Raw genomic sequence first — 20,679 nt, 5'->3', positions numbered from 1 at the left:
ACTTATCCCCTATCAAGCTCCAAGAAAAATGCCTCACTTCAGACTATCTGTCTCCTAAATAAGCCGTGCTTATTCAACAAGTCATTCAAAAGAAAAAAACCCTTTCTTAAGCATATACTATGTGCAAAAGGTTGGACAAATTTGAATGAAACATGACTGCAACTAGGTCACACTACAGTTCACAAGGAGAAACAGAGCACACATCTGCAAGACACCTGGGGAAGGCTTCCTGGAGAGCGTGATGTGAACTAAGGAGCAAAGGATAAGGAGTGCATGCCCAGTGCACTCAGAGGGCAGTCCAAGCATGTGAACCTCTGTTCTTCTGCCCTCTGCTCCGACCAGATCTAATCAATGGCAATGACAGCCAGAAACATTTATCGAATGCAAATGATAGGCCAGGCACTGACCTAACTTTTGCATTCTTTCACTTAATCCTATGGCAATGTATAATGCAGGTATAATTATTATCCCCACTTTATGAATGTGGAAACTAAGGTACACAGGTGTTACATAACCTGCCCAAGGTCACATGCCTGTGAAATAGAAAGTCACCTTTCTGCTTTGCTCTGGTCTTCCTCTGGTAAAAACATCCCTCCTTCCAGAGGGAACTGTCCTCCCCTACCCCACAAGATGACTGATCAGTGACTCCAACACAGGGCAGACCTAACTCAGAGCACAAGGACCCAGTAGAGTTGATTAGAGTCCTTTCTGGAGGACACAGAAAGGCCCAACTGCAGGGTGCAGACACCACCCCACTCGGGGGAACACTTCAGCAAAAGGGGAGAAAGAGGACTATATACTATATAGAGACACCTCCAGCCTACAGAAAGAATTACAATTCAATAAAACGAAATCCAAACAGCTCAATTCAAAACGGGCAGAACACTGAAACACTTCACAAAGGAAGGTATGCAAATACAATAAGCACTTGACAGTAGTCATCTGGAAAATGCAAATTAAAAACACATCTAGATTGTTCCATACTTCTATTAGAAAGGCTTAAAGAAAACCCAAACAAACCTGACAGTACCAAGAACTTTACAGCACAAAGACTGAACTTTAATGTATGGAAATTTAAAAAATAATTTAGGAGGCTGACAGATGTGAAAAGAATGACACTTTACCTCTGTAGTGTTCCTTCCAAAAACCCATAACCCCAGTCTAATCTAGAGAAAAATAAGCAAATCCCACTTGAGGAACACTCCTCAAAACTGTCCAGATCGGGACTTCCCTGGTGGTCCAGTGGCTGAGAATCTGCCTTCCAATGTAGGGGACAAGGGCTCGAGCCCTGGTTGGGGAACTAAGATCCCACATGCTGCAGGGCTACTGAGCTCGTGCGCCTCAACTAAAGGGCCTGCAGGACTTCCCTGGTAGCACAGTGGTTAAGAATCTGCCTGCCAATGCAGGGGACACGGGTTCGAGCCCTGGAGCAACTAAGCCCGTGCGCCACAACTACTGAGCCGGCACCACAACTACTGAGCCCACGTGCCACAACTACTGAAGCCCGCGTGCTCTAGGGCCCACGTGTTGCAACTACTGTAGCCTGTGCACCTACAGCCCATGCTCCGCGACAAGAGAAGACACCTCAATGAGAAGCCCATGCACCGCAATGAAGAGTAGCCCCCCACTCACCACAATGAGAGAAAGCCCGTGCACAGCAACGAAGACCCAACACAGCCAAAATTTAATAAAATTTTAAAATAAGTAAATAAATAAAGAGCCTGTGTGCCATGAACTACAGAGCCCACATACTCTGGAGCCCAAGCGCCACAACTAGAGAGAGAAAACCCACACACTTCAACTAGAGAGAAGCCCACACAACGCAACAACAAAAAAGATCCTGCATGCCACAATGAAGACCTGACGCAGCCAAAAATAAAAACTAATTAATTAATTAAATAAATATAAAATAAAATACTTATTTACCAAAAAAAACTGTCCAGGTCATTAAGAACAAGGAAAGTCTGAGAAACTATCACTAAGGAAAAGTAAGGAAACCAGATTTCCTTAGCTTGTACCTATGCCCTTTTTCTCTCCCAAGATCCCATCCAAGATACCATGTTATATTTAGTTGTCCTGTCTCTTGAGGCTTCTCTTAGCTGTGACAGTTTCTCAGACTTTTTTTTTTTTTGGCTGCATTGGGTGTTTGTTGTTGCACACGGGCTTCCTCTAGTTGCAGCGAGTGGGGGTTACTCTTCGTTGTACACAGGCACCTCACTGCAGTGGCTTCTCTTGTTGTGGAGCATGGGCTCTAGGTGCGCAGGCTTCAGTAGTTGCAGCATGTGGGCTCAGTAGTTGTGGTTCTTGGGCTCTACAGCACAGGCTCAGTAGTTGTGGTGCATGGACTTATTTGCTCCGCTGCATGTGGGATCTTCCTGGACCAGGGCTAGAACCCGTGTCCCCTGCATTGGCAGGTGGATTCTTAACCACTGCACCACCAGGGAAGTGCTCAGACTCTGTTTTTCATGACTTTGACAGTCTTGAGGAGCGCTAGTCAGGAACTGTGTAGACCATCCCTCAACTGGGACTCGTCTGACGTTCTTCTCATGATTAGACTGGGGTTATGGGTTTTTGGGAGGAAGACCACAGAGGTAAAGCACCCTTCTTGTCACACATCAAGGGTACATACCATCAACCTGATTTATCACTGTTGATGTTGACCCTCATCACCTTGCTCAGGTTCTCCACTGTAAAGAGACTCTTTTCTCCCCTCTCCACATGGTACTCTTTGGAAGAAAGTCACTATGCACAGTCCACAATTAAGGAAGAGGGATTATATTACACCTCCCTGAGGGCAAAGTAGCTACCTATATATATATTTTTTTAATACAATGATTACTTTTTACTGCATTTTTTAAAATTAATTTATTCTATTTTATTTATTTTTGGCTGCATTGGGTCTTTGTTGCTGCACGCGGGCTTTCTCTAGTTGCGGCGAGCGGGGGCTACTCTTCGTTGTGGTGTGCAGGCTTCTCATTATGGTGGCTTCTCTTGCTGCGGAGCACAGGCTCTAGGCGCACGGGCTCAGTAGTTGTGGCTCATGGGCTCTAGAGCGCAGGTTCAATAGTTGTGGCACACGGGCTTAGCTGCTCTGCGGCATGTGGGATCTTCCTGGACCAGGGCTCGAACCTGTGTCCCCTGCACTGGCAGGTAGATTCTTAACCACTGCGCCACCGGGGAAGCCCAGCTACATAAATTTAGAATTTTTGCCCAGATTTGTCTATTTTCATTCGCTGATTTATTCAATCATATGGACTCAGACATTTATTTTACACTGTGGGTTATAATCCAATACTACTTTACTTATTTTTTTGCAAAATGTATTTTATTTTCCAGCATTGGCCATTTGGAGCTCTTTCAGTTGGCTCCTGTTTCCCTTTGACATATGCTGAATTTATTTTAAACTGATATCTTTGTCTTCTCCTCCCAAGCACACTAGATCTCCTCCGGAGCAGCGAGGCTCAAGATCATTCTGCCAGGCACATTGCAGACGTGCAATACACATGTGCTGAATAAACAAATGAACAGAGGAAGGAAGGACATTTTGGTTCCTTGGTGTGAGCAGTAGACGCCCAGTGCCTGAGCGTCCTAATTTTCCTTGGGAAACCATCCTCTCTCATCCTCAGCCTGGTGATGAAGACAATCAGGTGATGAAGTCAGTCAACAAAGCACCTCCCTCGGCCACAGGGTTTGGGGTGGGGACAGGCAGGGAACCCCATTCAGAGCCAAGTGGGCACCCTCTCATCCTCCACTGGATTGGATATTGCAAGAACATGGGACTGAAACTGCTGCAGCCACTGTTAGCGAGACAACAGTGAGCTGATCCAGACAGGGCAGAGCTGAGAGGTGGACTCCTTCTGAGGCCTCAACCATGCTGCCCTTGAGTAAGCCCTGCCTGTGGCTGTGAGTTATATGACCCAAAAAACGCCCTTTTCACTTACTCTGGTTTGGGTTGTTGTTTCCTGTTCCTTATAATTAAAGCAACCCTTAGAATTCCTATATTGTTGACCTTTATTTTTATGACGAACAGTCAATGGAGATGAGATAACTGAGCACTGAGCTGCATGACACCAGGTGACTGCACCGGGGCCTGGGTCTCCTTCTCAACCTTTCAGGGGCTGGGGACCCCAATCAGAAAGAGAAAAAAGGGACAATCCTGTAATTCCTGAACCCTCAAGTTATTTTGTACACCTGCTTACTATCACCATCCCAGGCCAAAGACGGAACATTAAGGAAGTTTAAAGGGCTCACAAACAAGTAAACCCTAACAGCTGTACCATGAAACATCTATTCTGTACCATCCGGTCCACTGAACTCTACTAGTCACAAAACATTCACAAACACAGATGACCCTGTTGTGACCAGGAACCATCAGCTCCATTATGTGGTAAAACTGCATGAAGAGGTTAATGGAGGCAAAAGGCTTGATCCAGTAAGGTCCCATAGTGAGCCAAGGGTCAAGCTGAGACATGAAGCAACAGAACTGGTTTCTGCCACATCTGACCTTCATGGGCAGAGTACCATTGAGCCTGGATTGTGTACTTCCTCTTGATACCATGCGTAGTTGTAACACATACCTATCTTACCAGATATGTCTCTATTTCAGCAACATTAGAGCACAGTTTATAACAAGTTACCTGGCTGCTATATTACCCGAAAAGGAAATGGGAAGGAATGTGCAATCACTGTCAGAGAGAAGGTGGGAGAGGAAAAGCTCTGTGCCCTGAGCTTGGTTTTGTTCCTCAACAACAGACTCAGCAAGCCCAGCACCAATCCATGGGACCAGAGCACAACACATGAGGGAAGAACACTTCATCCATACCTGGCAGGTAAAAGTCTTAGAGACGAACTAATCACTAATCATTATTTGGAAGATTTCCAAATAATGAGTCCAGAGTTCTGGTGGGTTAAGTCCTGCACCTCAGACGCTCAACTGGAAACATTGTTTCTTCCTCGTTTACCTTAGTGCTCAGCTCAGAGACAGTCAGCTGAGAACAGCATGATTCAGAAGCAGCAGTGGGCTTCAGGTCAGGAGATCTGGAGTTCTAATCCAGTGCTGACCCCATGAAAACTAAATTTAAACTGAGGCACATCATCACTCTGGGCCCCAGCTTCCTTAACTGCGAAAGGGATAAACAAAACCTGCACGTTTTACCTGACTGGATTGTGAGGATAAAACAGGACCTACCAGATTTGAAAAAATTAGGTGCACTGCAAATATTAAATGGTGTTGGGAGTCTGATGATAAAACATTCTCTAGGAATGCTCAGTGGTTCCCCTAACTACCTTGCACAAGAAGGAGACGGCCTGTTTGCCAGGGCACTGCCTGGCACCTGCGCATGGTGTGTGAGCAGCCTACATATGAACCCAGACCCAGCTGTCCACAGTTACGGCAACCACAATCCCCAGCTTTTCTAGGACAGACACACTTCTTTCTATGTAGTTTGGTGTTTCCTTTCAAAATAGGAATGTATAACTAGATGTATTAAATGTATAACTGAATATTTTCTGTGCCTTTATAAAACTATTCCAGTATATGTATTCACACATCAGAAGCTAACTACCCTCACTCGCTCACAGAACCCCTGCCTCGGCCAGTCTGCACCCAACGCCCAGGGCTCTCCTCAGCGATACACTGAGCACCTACCCACTCTGGCTGCTCATTAGGCTCTTCTGGCTTGTGGTCAGAGGCCACAGGCGGGGGCGAGTAACCCTTCACAGGAGTGGTGAATTCCACGGGTCCTGTTCCTGGCAACGGGAGTTTCAGCAGTGGATAGCTGGGATGAACAAAAAGGAGAGAAGAGTTAGGACACGATGGCAGGTAGAAGCTGTGCTGAGGTAACAGTGACACAGGAATCACTGCAGTTGCACTAAATTCTCCATGCTAGGAGAACTGTACAAATGTACAAAATATTAGTCATAAAACTTCAGAGCTAGGAGAAAACTCAGAAGCCTCTAGATCAGAATTTTTCAAACTCCCTTTTAGTCACAGGAAGCCCAATGCATAAACTACTTTATGAAGTAGTTTACTGGTTGAATATTTTTGGAGATGTAATAAAGGCAAGATGCTACACAAACTTCTGGCCAAATTACACATAAGTAAGACAACAAGAAAAAACTGGGGAGGGACTTCCCTGCTGGTCCAGTGGTTAAGACTCTGTGCTTCCACTGCAGGGGGTACGGGTTCGATCCCTGGTTGGGAAGTTCTACATGCCGTGCGGTGCAGCCAAAAAAAAAAAAAAAAAACTGGGGAAACAAAAGAATCCTGATTCAGACTGCTGAGCAAATTGCTCGAATTTAAAGGGACAGACCATGGAAACTGTGCATAACACATTGAGGGTGTGGTTTACACTAGATCAGGCTGAACAGAAGTCAATGGACCCACCACATGCAAAGGAAAAAGCTTGACCTAACATCAAAAAGTTGGCAAATGGATGTGCTTTTGTTTCAGGTTTCACTTCTTTTAAAACTTTTTCTTCAGGACTTCCCTGGTGGTCCAGTGGTTAAGACTCCACGCTTCCACTGAAGGGGGGGAAGTTTTGATCCCTGGTCGGGCAAGTTCTGCATGTGGCATGGTGCAGGGGGGAAAAAAATTATACTACATAAAAGTTAATTCTCAGTTTTAAATAAAACTGAGAATTAACTTTTATGTAGTACAATGCAGAAATCTTAAGTATAGGGACTTCCCTGGTGGCGCAGTGGTTAAGAATCACGCCTGCCAATGCAGGGGACATGGGTTCGAGCCCTGGTCCGGGAAGATCCCACATGCCACGTAGCAACTAAGCCCGTGCGCCACAACTACTGAGCCTGAGCTCTAGAGCCTGCGAACCACAACTACTGAGCCCGCATGCCACAACTACTGAAGCCTGCATGCTTAGAACCCGTGCTCTGCAACAAGAGAAGCCACCACAATGGGAAGCCTGCACACTGCAACAAAGAGTAGCCCCCACTCTCTGCAACTAGAGAAAGCCCGTGCGCAGCAACAAAGACCCAACACAGCCAAAAATAAAATATAAATTAATTTTTAAAAAATCTTAAGTATATAGTGCAATGAATTTTTACATATGCCTACACCTGTGTAACCCCTACCTAGATCAAGCTATAAAATATCTCCAGAACCTCAGAAGGTGGCCTTGTGCCCTGGCCCAGTGAAGAGTATCCACTACCATAAACCGCTATTAGAATTCCTATCACCATAGATTAGTTTTGCCTGTTTCTGATGGCATATAACTGAAATCATCCATTCCACTGTGTATTCTTTTGTGACTGGCTGTTTTCACTTAAATTACATCTACTAGAGTCATCCACAGTGACACATGTAGCAGATCATCCTTTTCCATATGTACTATTCTGCTGAATGAACATATTACAGTGCATCTATCTATTCCAGTGTTGAGGAACATTTGGCTGTTCCCAGCTGAAGCTATTAAGAATAGAGCTATTATGGTAATTTTTATGTATACACTCATTTTTACGTAAGCACTCATTTCTGTTGGGTATATTCATAGAATGAAATTTCTGGGTTGTGGAGTATACATATATTTAGCTTTGTAGATAACACCAGTTTTCCAAAGTAGTTATTTAAATTTATGTTCCCACCAGCAGTGTGATAGGAGTTTCAACTGCCTCAAATCCTTGTCACCTCTTGATATTGTCAGTCCAATTAATTTTAACCATTTAGAGGAGGATGTGGTGGTATCTCTCTGTGGTTTTAATATACAGCAAATAGTGTCAAAAACTCTTTCATATGCTTATTAGCCATTTGGATAAATCCTCTTTTGTGAAGCACCTCTTCAACTCTTTAACTGTTTTTAATTGAGTCGTCTTTATATATTCTAGATATGAGTCCGCAGTCCTTTATACAGCTATAAATTTCCCTCTTAGTTCTACTTTCGCTGCATCCCATAAGTTTTGGTATATTGTGTTTTTGTTTTCATCATCTCAAGCTATTTTCTATTTTCCTTTCTGATTTCTTCAACCCACTGGTTGTTTTAGAATATACTGTTTAATTTCCATGTATTTGTGAATTTTCCTTCTATTATTTTTTAAATTAAATTTATTTATTTTACTTATTTATTTTTGGCTGCGTTGGGTCTTCGTTGCTATGCGCAGGCTTTCTCTAGTTGCAGCGAGTGGGGGCTACTCTTCAGTGCAGTGCACAGGCTTCTTATCACGGTGGCTTCTCTTGTTGCAGAGCACGGGCTCTAGGCGCACAGGCTTCAATAGTTGTGGCATGCGGGCTCTAGAGCGCAGGCTCAGTAGCTGTGGCGAACAGGCTTAGTTGCTCCGCAGCACGTAGGATCTTCCTGGACCAGAGCTCGAATCCGTGTCCCCTGCATTGGCTGGCGGATTCTTAACCACTGCACTGCCGGGGAAGCCTTCCTTCTATTATTCATTTTTAGTTTCATTCTGCTGTTATTGGAAAAAATCCTCTGTATGATTTAGATCTTTTTAAATTTACTGAGACTTGTTTGTTGCCTAACATATGGTCTATCCTGTAGAATGTTTATGTTCACTTGAGAAGAATGTATATTGGTCTAGCTCGTTTCAGTGTTGCTCAAGTCCTCCATTTCCTTATTGATCTTGTCTGCTTGTAGCCATCATTGAAAGTGGAGTACTGAAGACTTCAAATATTATTGGAGAACTGTGTATTTCTCCTTTCAATTCTGTCAATTTTTGCTTCATATATTTTAGGGATATGTTGTTAGGTGTTATATGTTTATAATGTTTATATCCTCTTGTTGTACTGAAGCATTTATCAATATATAATGTCCTTCTTTGTCTCTAATAAATTTTTTAATGTTGTCTGATAATAATATAGCCACTTCAGCTCTCTTTTGGGTACTGTTTAGCATGGAATATCATTTTCCATCCTTTTACTTTGAACCTCTTTGTGTTCTTATATCTAAAATGTAGTGTATATCTAAGGACCTCCCTGGTGGTCCAGATGGTTAAGACTCCGTGCTTCCAGTGTAGGGGGTATGGGTTCAATCCCTGGTCAGGGGACTGAGACTCCACATGCTGTGGGGTGCAGCCAAAAAAAAAAAGCGTAGTGTGTATCTAAAGTGTCTTGTAGACAGCATGCAGATAAAGTCTTTGTAAAATCAAATTGGCCATTCTTTTAATAGGAGAGTTTGATCCACTTACATTGAATGTGATTATTGACAAGGAAGGATTTATTTATGCCATTTAGCTATTTGTTTTGTCTTACATGATTTTTGTTCCTCAGTTCCTCCATTGCTGCCCTTTTTTTAAGGGCGGGGTATTGATTTTTTGTAGTGTGCCACTTTGATTCCCTTCTACTTTGCTGTTCTACATATTTTAAAAGTTATTTTCTGGGCTTCCCTGGTGGCGCAGTGGTTGAGAGTCCGCCTGCCGATGCAGGGGACGTGGATTCGTGCCCCAGTCCAGAAAGATCCCACATGCCATGGAGCGGCTGGGCCCGTGAGCCATGGCTGCTGAGCCTGCGCATCCAGAGCCTGTGCTCCGCAACGGGATAGGCCACAACAGTGAGAGGCCCGCGTACCGCAAAAAAAAAAAAAAAAAGTTATTTTCTTAGTGGCCACCTTGGGAATTCTATTATTAACAACTTATAACAAGCTAGGTTGAATAGAGGGGTTCAACAGCAAATCTGAGCAGAGAAGAAAGGAGCGGCAATCATGAAAATAAGACAACTGAAATCATGCAGTCTGAGCAGCTTAGCTTCAACAGGATACACACACTCTGTCTATACATCCTTGTCACTCCCCTTTTATATTGTTGTCACAGATTACACTTTACATTTAATCTCTTTAATGTAGATTTTTAAATTACTGTTTAATACACTTGCCCTTTAAATCACAGAAGACAAAGAAAGAAATTACAAACCAAACCAACAAAACTGATTATCTTTACTAGTGTTTATTTTTTCTTATGGCTTCAAATTGCAGGGTAGGTGCACTGGTAACAATTTCCCTCAGCTTTTGTTTATCTGGAAATGTCTTAACTTCTCCTTCATTACTGTAGTTTTTTTTTTTTCCCCCACACCCTGCCACATACAGTATCTTAGTTCCCTGACCAGAGATCAAACCTGTGCCCCCGGGCTTCCCTGGTGGCGCAGTGGTTAAGAACCTGCCTGCCAACACAGGGGACATGGGTTTGAGCCCTGGTCCGGGAGGATCCCACATGCTGCAGAGCAACTAAACCCATGCGCCACAACTACTGAGCCTGTGCTCTAGAGCTCACGAGCCACAACTAATGAGCCCACGCGCCACAACTACTGAAGCCCGCGCTCCTAGAGCCCATGCTCCGCAACAAGAGAAGCCACTGCAATGAGAAGCCCATGCACCACAATGAAGAGTGGCCCCCACTCGCTGCAACTAGAGAAAGCCCACGCACAGCAACGAAGACCCAACACAGTCAAAAATAAATAAATAAAATTTAAAAATATTAAAAAAAACAAAACAAAAACCTGTGTCCCCTGTGTTGGAAGCACAGTCTTAACCACTGGATCGCCAGGGAAGTCCCTGAAGTATAGTTTTATAGAATTTAGAACTCTTGATTTTTTTTCCTTTCAGGACTTTAAATATGTGTTCCCACTACCTTCTGGCCTCCATGGTTTCTGAGAAGAAATCAGCTATTAATCCATCAAGAATCCCTTTTATGTAAAGAGTTGCTTCTCTTTTGCTTCTTCCAAAAGCTAAGGTTCAACTGTTTGGAGGTAGGTGTCAAGGGCTGTCTCTGGACTTAGCTAAGGTTTTGCTGGGGAAAGCTCTGCACAATGCCTGGGCTGACCCCTGAGCTCTGGGTGCAGAGAGGAGTCCTGGGGCCCAGAGCTAAGACTGCTGAAGCTCTAGCTCTACTACAAGATGAAGGCAGGCAGTACATTTTATTTATCTACATTCACTTTCCGTACAGTAGCTGCTCCAAACACACTGACTAAAGGCAGCCTGTTTCTCAAGATTTGAAATATGTAAAACATCTGTGAATTCCAGGAGTCTACACATTCCAGCAGGGAGAGAAAGAAGGGCAGCACACTCCAGAGCATCCACCTTCTTAGGATAAAGTCTCTTAGGAAATGTCCACAGGCCTTGAAATGCTTAAAGTGGCTCACAGTCATTCTCCAATCTTGCCCTGGAGCCACACAACTCCCCTCTTGCTTCTGAGGTCTGTACTTGCTGGAACACTCTTGCTCATTCTTCTCCTAGATAACTCAGCTTCAAGGCCTCAACTACAGTATCATTTGCCTAGGAAGTCTTTCCCCTTTCCCCAAAGTCTGAGTTAAGGCCCCTCCTCCTATTTGCTGCCAAAATGCCCCGTACTCACCCCAACACAGTTCTTATCACTGATGGTGAACCTGTCCGTTTCTGTCTCTGTAACGATGATGGTTTCTAACTCTCACTGAGTACCTACTGTGTGCCAGGTGCCTTCCATCTTTCTTCTCATTTAAGCCTCACCACAGGGACTTCCCTGGTTGTCCAGTGGGTAAGACTCTGCGCTCCCAATGCAGGGGGCCTGGGTTTGTTCCTTGGTTGGGGAACTAGATCCCACGTGCGTGCCACAACTAAGAAGTCAACATGCTGCAACTAAGAAGCCCGCATGCCACAATGACGATCCCATGTGCTGCAACTAAGACCCGGTGCAGCCAAAATAAATAAATAAATAAATATTTTTTTTAAAAAAGCCTCACCACAACCCAACAAGGTATGCAGAAGCTATATCCCCTCTAGCCCCCAAGAAAGGGACAGAACCAGTATGTGAACACAGGCAGTCTGGCCCCAGAGTCCACCCTCTTAACATCACACTATACTCTTGTATTACATTTCCGTTTTGTTTAAAAATTTAAACAATCATAAATTCCTTTTGATAGAAGTACAAGAAAAACACCAAGGAAAAGATTCTACAAAAATGCAAAATGCAAGGTTTCTTTTTTTTAAAGTTTTTATTGGAGTATAACTGCTTTACAATGTTGTGTTAGTTTCTACTGTACTACAAAGTGAAATCAGCTATATGTATGCATATATCCCCTCTGTTTTGGATTTCCTTCCCATTTAGGTCACCACAGTGCATTAAGTAGAGTTCCCTGTGCTATACAGTAGGTTCTCATTAGTTATCTATTTTATACATAGTATCAACAGTGTATATGTGTCAATCCCAATCTCCCAATTCCTCCCACCCCATCCCTTTCCCCCTTGGTATCCATACATTTGTTCTCTACATCTGTATCTCTATTTCTGCTTTGCAAGTAAGATCATCTATACCATTTTTCTAGATTCTACATATATGTGTTAATATACGATATTTGTTTTTCTTTTTCTGACTTACTTCACTCTGTATGACACTCTCTAGGTCCATCCATTTCTCTACAAATGACCCGATTTTGTTCCTTTTTATGGCTGAGTAATATTCCATTGTATATATGTACCACATCTTCTTTATCCGTTCCTCTTTTTTTTTTTTTTGCGGTACGCGGGCCTCTCACCATTGTGGCCTCTCCCGTTGCGGAGTACAGGCTCCGGACGCGTAGGCTCAGCGGCCATGGCTCACGGGCCCAGCCGCTCCCCGGCGTGTGGGATCTTCCCAGACTGGGGCACGAACCCGTGTCCCCTGCATCGGCAGGCGGACTCCCAACCACTGCGCCACCAGGGAAGCCCTATCTGTTCCTCTTTTGATGGATATTTAGGTTGCTTCCATGACCTGGCTATTGTAAATAGTGCTATGAACATTGGGGGTGCATGTGTCTTTCTGAATTATGGTTTCCTCTGGGTATATGCCCAGTAGTGGGATTGCTGGGTCGTATGGTAGTTCTATTTTTAGTTTTTTAAGGAAACTCCATACTGTTTTCCATAGTAGCTGTATCAATTTACATTCTCACCATATGTGGAAATTCTTAATAAATCTATGTTTCAACTTGTGTTTTGTAAATGAAGTCCATCACAATGGAGCATGTGCTGAGGATTTGGAGTGTAGGTTCACAGGTGGTCCCTCCTCACTGGGACAGGTGCTTGACCACCAGCTCCCCTGCTACCTTGCATCCTAGGATCTGGCCTTCCCCTCCCTGTCCAGGTATCCATTTGCTGCTGCCCCCTGCAGGCGCCTGACCAAAACATGGAGGGCTGTTCAGAAGTGCATACCCTGCTGTGTCCTGGAGCAGGGTGAGGCACTGGCCATCGCCTATCCCAGGCTGGCTGCACCACAGCAATCTGATGGGCATTTTGGCAGGAGGAAGCCTTTCATCCACTCCCATCCAAGCATATTTTAGTACCTTTAGCAGTATTTTTCCCCTGCTTTCTGAAGCAGCAGCTCTGCATTTTCATGTTGCACTGGGTCCCACAAATGATGATGTTGGCTCTACATCTCCTCCCATTCTCACTCCCAGTCATCTGTGATGGGAGCTCAGGAGACACTGAAGACGTACAGGAAGAGCAACCAGAAAAATGACACTCAAGAGATGTGGCACAGGACACCTCTCTGGAGACATCAGGAGTGGGACATGTTTTCTCTCTTCCCTTCTCAGGGGAGAACAATACAGGACTAGGGGTGGGGTAGTAAAAGACCATGAAGGGAAATTTCTGAGATCTCCTGATCTCTCTTCTGTTGGAGGAAATTTGGGGTTGGAGGAAATTTGGGGTGATAAAGCAGTATTTGATCTCCTACAAGCCTTTCAGAGCTTTTCCAGAGCTCGTGTGTGAGGTCAGGGGTAACTTCTGCTTGGAGGGAGGCTCTGGCTTTGGAATGCTGAACAGGACCCAGGAGCAGCTGCTGGAGCTGGGCTCCTGGGCTCCTGAGTCTAGGCTTTGGGGCAGAGGTCAGTGGTTCCCTGAGACTTGGTTCTCAGCTATCCAGCCCAGCTCTCCAAAGCACAGGTGCAGACAGGGCTTCAGTTACTCAGATTTCTTTCTTGTTCATGAAAGGAATATAAATGTGTCCAGAGAGTGGCCACATAGGTATAAAAAGAGGGAGCCTGTTCTATAGTCTCCTGTGTGCCCACCCACAAAGGGGTCACGATGATCGTGGGGAAACCTGAGCTGTAGGCAGACAAGGGAGAGAGGTTGAGAGCGGAGGTCACCACAACTGCGATGTCCAGCCTCAGCCTGAAGGTGCTGCTTTCCTCCAGAGAAAATGAAGGAGGAAGGGGTCAAGTCTGCTCTCAGATACCCACACAGGCTGTAGGATTATCCTCTTTCAGGAGGTCTGGAATGGTCTCATCATGATTCCAACTTGCTCTCCAAGTTAAAATTCACCCTCTCTAACCATGACCAGCAGGTTATGGAATCACAGGTGACCTAATGACCCCTCACATTAACCTCTGACCCACACATAGGGCAATTAAGCTGGCCTGGCACCCAGACACTCTTCCTTCATTCCACGGCATACCTACCACTTCCCAGGACAGGTCCCAAGAAACAGCACCCTCTGCCTTGCTGGACTGCTGCTGAGCCACACCTCTGGTCCTGGTGGCCTAACCTCTAGGGAATGTAAACAGATACCTCTTGCCACAGTGCCTACTTGCTGCAAGTTTCATCAGATTTTCCCAGAGGAAAGAGCATTTATGGCTCCCAGGGTGATCCAGTGGGATGAACAGGTCCACAGCCCAGGCAGCTGCTAGATCCAGACAGAGGTAGCAAGAGCAGCAGTCCTTTCGGTTCAAGCTGAACAACTCTCTCATTCCAGGTACAATAAAGGTAAGCAGTTAAATGGAATCTGAGTATCTAATAAAACTACTAAAAGCTGTCTATTCATTTCTCCAAAGAAGACATACAGATGGCCAAGAAGCACATGGAAAGCTGCTCAACATCACTAATTATTAGAGAAATGCAAATCAAAACTACAATGAGGTACCATCTCAAACCAGTCAGAATGGCCATCATCAAAAAATCCACTAACAATAAATGCCGGAGAGGGTATGGAGAGAAGGGAACCCTCCTACACTCTTGGTGGGAATGTAAATGGTACAGCCACTACAGAAAACAGTACGGAGGTTCCTTAAAAAACAAAAATAGAGTTGCCATGCGATCCAGCAATCCCACTCCTGGGCATATACCCGGAGAAAACCAAAATTCAAAAAGATATATGCACCCCTATGTTCACAGCAGCACTATTTACAATAGCCAAGACATGGAAACAACCTAAATGTCTTGACAGATGAATGGATAAAGAAGATGTGGTAAATATATACAATGGAATACTACTCATAAAAAAAGAATAAAATAATGCCATTTGCAGCAACATGGATGGACCTAGAGATGATCATACAAAGTGAAGTCAGCAAGAGAAAGACAAATATTTATGATATCACTTATATGTGGAATCTAAAATATGACACAAATGTGACCTTATTTATGAAACAGAGACAGACAGACATAGAAGACAAACTTATGGTTACAAAAGGGGAAAGGGGGTCGGGGAGGGATAAATAAGGAGTTTGGGATTAGAAAATACAAACTACTATATATAAAATAGACAAAACAAGGTCCTACTGTATAGCACAGGGAACTATATTCAATATCCTGTAATAAACCATAATGGAAAAGAATATGAAAAAGAATTTGTGTATATGTATGTATAACTGAATCACTTTGCTGTACACCAGAAACTAACACAACATTGTAAAACAACTATCCTTCAATTTAAAAAAAATTACAGAATATGAAAAAAAAATAACCTATCTATTAACCACACTTTATTTTCTGCAGGCAACCTGAAGCTCTGGCAGAAGGGGAGATGCTCTGGATTGAAAAGCTTCCCATACAGAAGAGGATAGCGAGGCTTGTGCCCTGGGTCCACAATATCTGTTCTCCTGTCCATAAAGGCGCAGAATCTCTGGATTTTCTGATACAACCTTTATCATCTTTGGAGGCTGAGGGACTTCATCTAGCCTTAGAAATTTTCTCCTAAGCCAATCAGATTTTAAAAATTCCTTTACAATCACATAACAAAGATGCTGGTTTGAAAAAATAAGTACACAGCATTAAGAATGTGTGTGCAGGGTGACTGTAAAGATAAGAGGAAACCATAGTGCCCTTAGAGAGTGGGACCAAAAGAGGCAGCAGGTTCAGAGGGGCGCGCCAGGGTAGTAGCCTCCCTGTGCTTTTGTTGGGAGAGCGGCGAGCTGAATGAACACAACCATAAACAGGAAAGAAGGCAAGGAAGATGCCACCTATTCTTCCTGTAGGGCTCGGCTCAGGTGTTCTCCTCCCTGGAAGCCTCCGTAACGCTGTCTCCCTTTGCACTAAGGTTAGGTCAAATCTGCTATGCACAATACCCAATGGAACTGAAGTTATCTCTCTCAGGCCGAGACTGTGGGAGGGACTGTGTTCTGTGTCACTGGTCTGGCACAGTTCTTGGCATATATTATATCAATCTTTATTGAGGTGGCTGTAAAACCCAATTTTATGCTCTCTCCTCAACTTCTGTTATGTAGGGCCACTGCCTCAAAAAGCTTCTCTATCCTCTGTCTAGGCAGATCCTGCCAGGCCCTGTCCCTGGCCCAGTGCAACTGAGATTCTCTTTCTGAGGCTTCTCATTCAAGAAGCAGACTCCCTGCAATGAAAGGTATCAGCACCAAACAGTGTTCTTCATAAAGTTCATGTCACCACAGCGAAGTGGAGAAAGTACAGATTTGGATATGCCACACAGACCGGCCAGTTGCAGCACATACCACTTACTATCTCTCCACATTAGTTTCATCATCAGCAAAAGAACTACAGAATAACCACCTCTTCCAAGGATGTTAGGCGACCAAACGAAATACTGTGTGTGGAAGCACCTGACCACAAAGCCAGGGCTCAGTGAAGATTAGTTTTCCTTTCCCTCCTATCAGCCCAATCCTACCCTGAGGCTCACCCACTCCCTTCTCAGGACTGATGTTCGGCCAAGACACCTGTGGGATATAAGACAGGTGTCTGCCCAGCTTGGCTGCATTTGGGCTGTACTGCTTGTTAAATATTGTTATTATCACATTTGCCTCTTCCCCCATCCTCCATCCCATCCTAATTCACCCAGAGTCAATAAGGAGTCTTCCACGCTTGAGACCTTAGCCATCTCATAAAGTTTTCATACCAGAGGCCCCCAAGTCATAAATCCAAGGACAGTCTGTTTTGAAACACTTGTGTGATATCACATTATTCATTCAAAGATAAAGGCCAGTTGCACCCAGCTACAACTGCAGCTGCTACACATAGCCTACTTTCCCTGTCCAGGAAGCTGCCTGATCCCAGCTGGCCAAATCCAATCCTCAGAAGATGAATGGCAAAGAAGAAACATCCTTCCCTTTTCCGGTAGCTAGAGCCATCTTCGTGGAAGGGGAATCACAACCACCTCCTCAACTGACACTGCCCATAGAGCAGAGGTCCCCAACCATTCTGGCACCAGGGACCAGTTTCGTGGAAGACAATTTTTCCATGGACCAGTGTGGGGGTAGGTAGGGGTGGTTCAGGCGGTAATGCGAGCGATGGCAAGCGCAGAGGAAGCTTTGCCCGCTCACCCGCCACTCACCTCCTGCTGTGCGGCCCGGCTCCTAACAGGCCGTACTGGTCCGTGGCCCGGGGGTTGGGAACCCCTGCCACAGAGAACACAAGTTTAATTCAATGTATTCATCCATTATGTATTTACTTACCATACACATACACATATAAAGATGGTATCAACTGAGAATTTATGAAGGGGGAGCAGGACCCCATCTACCTCTAACAGAAGGCAATATGCATAATAATAACCGTAAGTGTCACCACAAACTGCTGCTCTAGAAGTTAGAATAAAAGAGAAAATACTTTCAGCTGAGACATGGTAGAACTTCAGAGAAATTTTTAAGAAGGACACACAGCCTAGTGGTTCTCAGCATGTAGTCCCCAGGCCTGGGAGCTTGTTTAGAGATGCACATTCTTGGGTTTCTCCAGATCTGATGAATGAGAAACTGGGGTAGGGCCCAGCAATCTTGTTTTACATGCCCTCCAGGTAACTCTGATGTTAGCTCAGGTTTAAGAACCACTGCCCCAGCATATAGGCCAGGCCTAGAAAAGTATGATTTTGAAAGAGACAGATGGGTCAATTAACCTACAGGAAAAAAAAACAAGCAAATCCAAGAGCTGGGTTCTCAGAACACTCCTAATTCATCAGTTACAGGACATAGCCACAAGTGTCTAATCTTGTACAACACAAATTAACAAAGTTTAAACATCAGTACAAATACACTGAGCCAGAGTGAGAAGAGTCAGGGGGAACAGAGTGCCACAGGTGCAGGCACCAGAATCCCTTTAAATCTGGATTTGAACCCCCGTTTCCCTACTTATTAGTTGTGTAGACCAGGCAAGCCTCTAATCCTCCATCCCCCACTGGTTAAATGGAAATATAACTGGATCACTTCCCAAGGTTTTTATGAGGGTTAACGAGACATTTAATTATATACCTGAAGCACCAACACAGCACCCAGCAGGAAATTCTCAATGAATATGCTCATCTTTCCTTGTCCTAATTAGGGAAGAACTTGGGATCATTAACAACTGAGTATCGAGTTCAGTCCTGAACCATCCTTCTTCCAGCACAGCACTGAAAACATCTATAAACGTTAGATGTATAATGAATCTGGAATCCATAATTCTTTCCAGAGACAAAGATAATCAGGTAGGCTCTTTTCATGACTGTCAGTGTTTGAGAGCCAAGGGGACCATTGGATATCATCTTACATCAAGCCTCTCCTTTCACAATGTCCTCATCAGCCACACTCTTCAGGGCTCTATGGGGCCCTATGACAGAAGGACAGTCACAACAGTCCTTGGTGAGCACAACAGGCCCCAAGTATCAACCAGAGGTCAGAAGGAGGGTCCACATGAACACAAGAAAATGACTAGAGAGTAGAAAACCAAGTCTCTGGGGTTAGCCTACAAGACAGTGTCCAAGGAATTGTTCAAATGGACTTTGCCTTGCAACATTCCAAGGCTCCTGCTCTTAACCAGGTACCAAAAGGAAGCTGCCACTATTGAGAAGGAAAATTAAAATACCATGCTTTCAATTATCTTGCAGTTTCTTAGAAACATCTAAACATTATTTTGAGACAGATTACCAGCAATGTGAACAAATCTGGTGAGTCACCAAGTCAGGGCCAGCCTGGACTGTTTTACTGTCGTGGCTAAACAACCCAGGACTAGAGTTTTCCACTCAACAGATCCAATAAGCCTCAAGTTCCACTGTGTAAAAAGCACACAGTCCAAGGGCTACTGAACAGTCAGGGTTAGGAAATCTATTGTGCCAAGGCACTGGCCCACCATATCCAGGGCAACTTGGAAACATACCAGCAGGCTAAGATGCAGAGCCCCGTGAAGAGAATGATGGGGATGGGGTAGGACGCACAGAACAGCCCATGGTTGTAGAAGGCCTGAGATATCTTCTCACGCAGCCTTTCAGTCAGGGTCATCCTCAGCTGAAGTCACCTTGCTGCCATCCCGGAAAGTGACCATGGATCAGCCTGGCACACGTTGGGCAGCACTGACAATGGACACCATCTGCAGGCAGGCACCTGGCAAGAAGGGAGAAAAGCCAATTAACAAAGAGTACTTGGCTCTCAACACTAGGGCTGCTGGGGGAGGTGGCAGGGACGTGGACAGGGAATCAGGAGGCCTACATGCAAGATCTGGAGACATCAATCCCAAACACACACACACACACACACACACACACACACACACACACACACACACACACACACACACACACACACACACACACGCACACACAGTCTTGGTCGGCTCCTAGTGACTGTGGGTAGTGTCTAAGTAAGTCTAACCAAAGAAACAAAAAAACTGCCTCTCTAGCTCTGGTAATAAACTCTCAATCCTCTTCCATATTAGGCACTTCTAAAAGGCCACTCCCTAGAGAGGGCATTTTTCTCACACGTGGCACAGGAAAGTACTCCTGTGTAACAGACAGCACCTTCAGTTGCTCTTGGCCAAATGGACATTCTGGAAACCCTCCCCCCCCATTCTCTGTGCACAGGCCAGACCGAGAGAAATCCTTGGGAAACCTTTATACAAGGTCTAATCCCTCAAAAAACACATTCTTACACAAACGGTGATTCACTGATAAATAAAGTCCAGTGGGGTCAGCCCTCAACACAAAAACACCAAAAAGCCTAGGCCCCTGACATAAAACAAAATTCACTGTGACAGTGGTATTGGGTAGATGTCTCTGCTCCTGGTCCCCCAGTTGTTCCTGGGAGGGTGAGGGCAAAGGGCCCCTCCTATTTCTGCCTGCCCAGCAGCTGTCTCCTCCTTGGAGTAACAGCAGTCCGGTGTGGCTCTGAGAACCACCTTTCTCCACAGGATTTGGCCTGGACATAACGGCCAGTTAAGGTGCCCCTCCCTGACCCCCGCCAGGCTGGTTAGGCCTCTCTCCCTGGCCTTTGACTTCTGAGCAGAAAGAATCAAAACTGGATTCGAGGGCTTCCCTGGTGGCGCAGCGGTTGAGAGTCCACCTGCCGATGCAGGGGACACGGGTTCGTGCCCCGGTCTGGGAAGATCCCACATGCTGTGGAGTGACTGGGCCCGTGAGCCATGGCCGCTGAGCCTGCGCGTCCGGAGCCTGCGCGTCCGGAGCCTGTGCTCCGCAACGGAAGAGGCCCGCGTACTGGAAAAAAAAAAAAAAAAAAAAAAAAAAAACCTGGATTCAGTGGTGTTTATTCTTCCCCAAGAGGTTCCTGCTCCCCAG

General features: G+C 45.0%; 1 protein-coding gene across 4 annotated transcripts in view; it reads right to left on the bottom strand.

Annotated features, from left to right (window-relative positions):
• SCAP (SREBF chaperone) overlaps window positions 1-20,679 on the bottom strand; it is an 88,781-nt gene that overhangs the window by 19,112 nt on the left and 48,990 nt on the right. For all 4 annotated transcript variants that reach the window (XM_030845304.2, XM_060307992.1, XM_060307991.1 and 1 more), the window contains exons 2-3: window positions 19,269-19,492; window positions 5,648-5,777 (exon numbers count right to left, since the gene is read on the bottom strand). In XM_030845304.2, coding sequence (XP_030701164.1) covers window positions 5,648-5,777; window positions 19,269-19,390 — 252 coding nt within the window. In that variant the 5' untranslated portion in view covers window positions 19,391-19,492. The remainder of the gene's footprint in view (window positions 1-5,647; window positions 5,778-19,268; window positions 19,493-20,679) is intronic.

This window comes from Globicephala melas, chromosome 11, assembly GCF_963455315.2.
Source record: "Globicephala melas chromosome 11, mGloMel1.2, whole genome shotgun sequence".
NCBI classification, from domain to species: domain Eukaryota; kingdom Metazoa; phylum Chordata; class Mammalia; order Artiodactyla; family Delphinidae; genus Globicephala; species Globicephala melas.
This window is presented reverse-complemented; position numbering and strand designations above follow the sequence as displayed.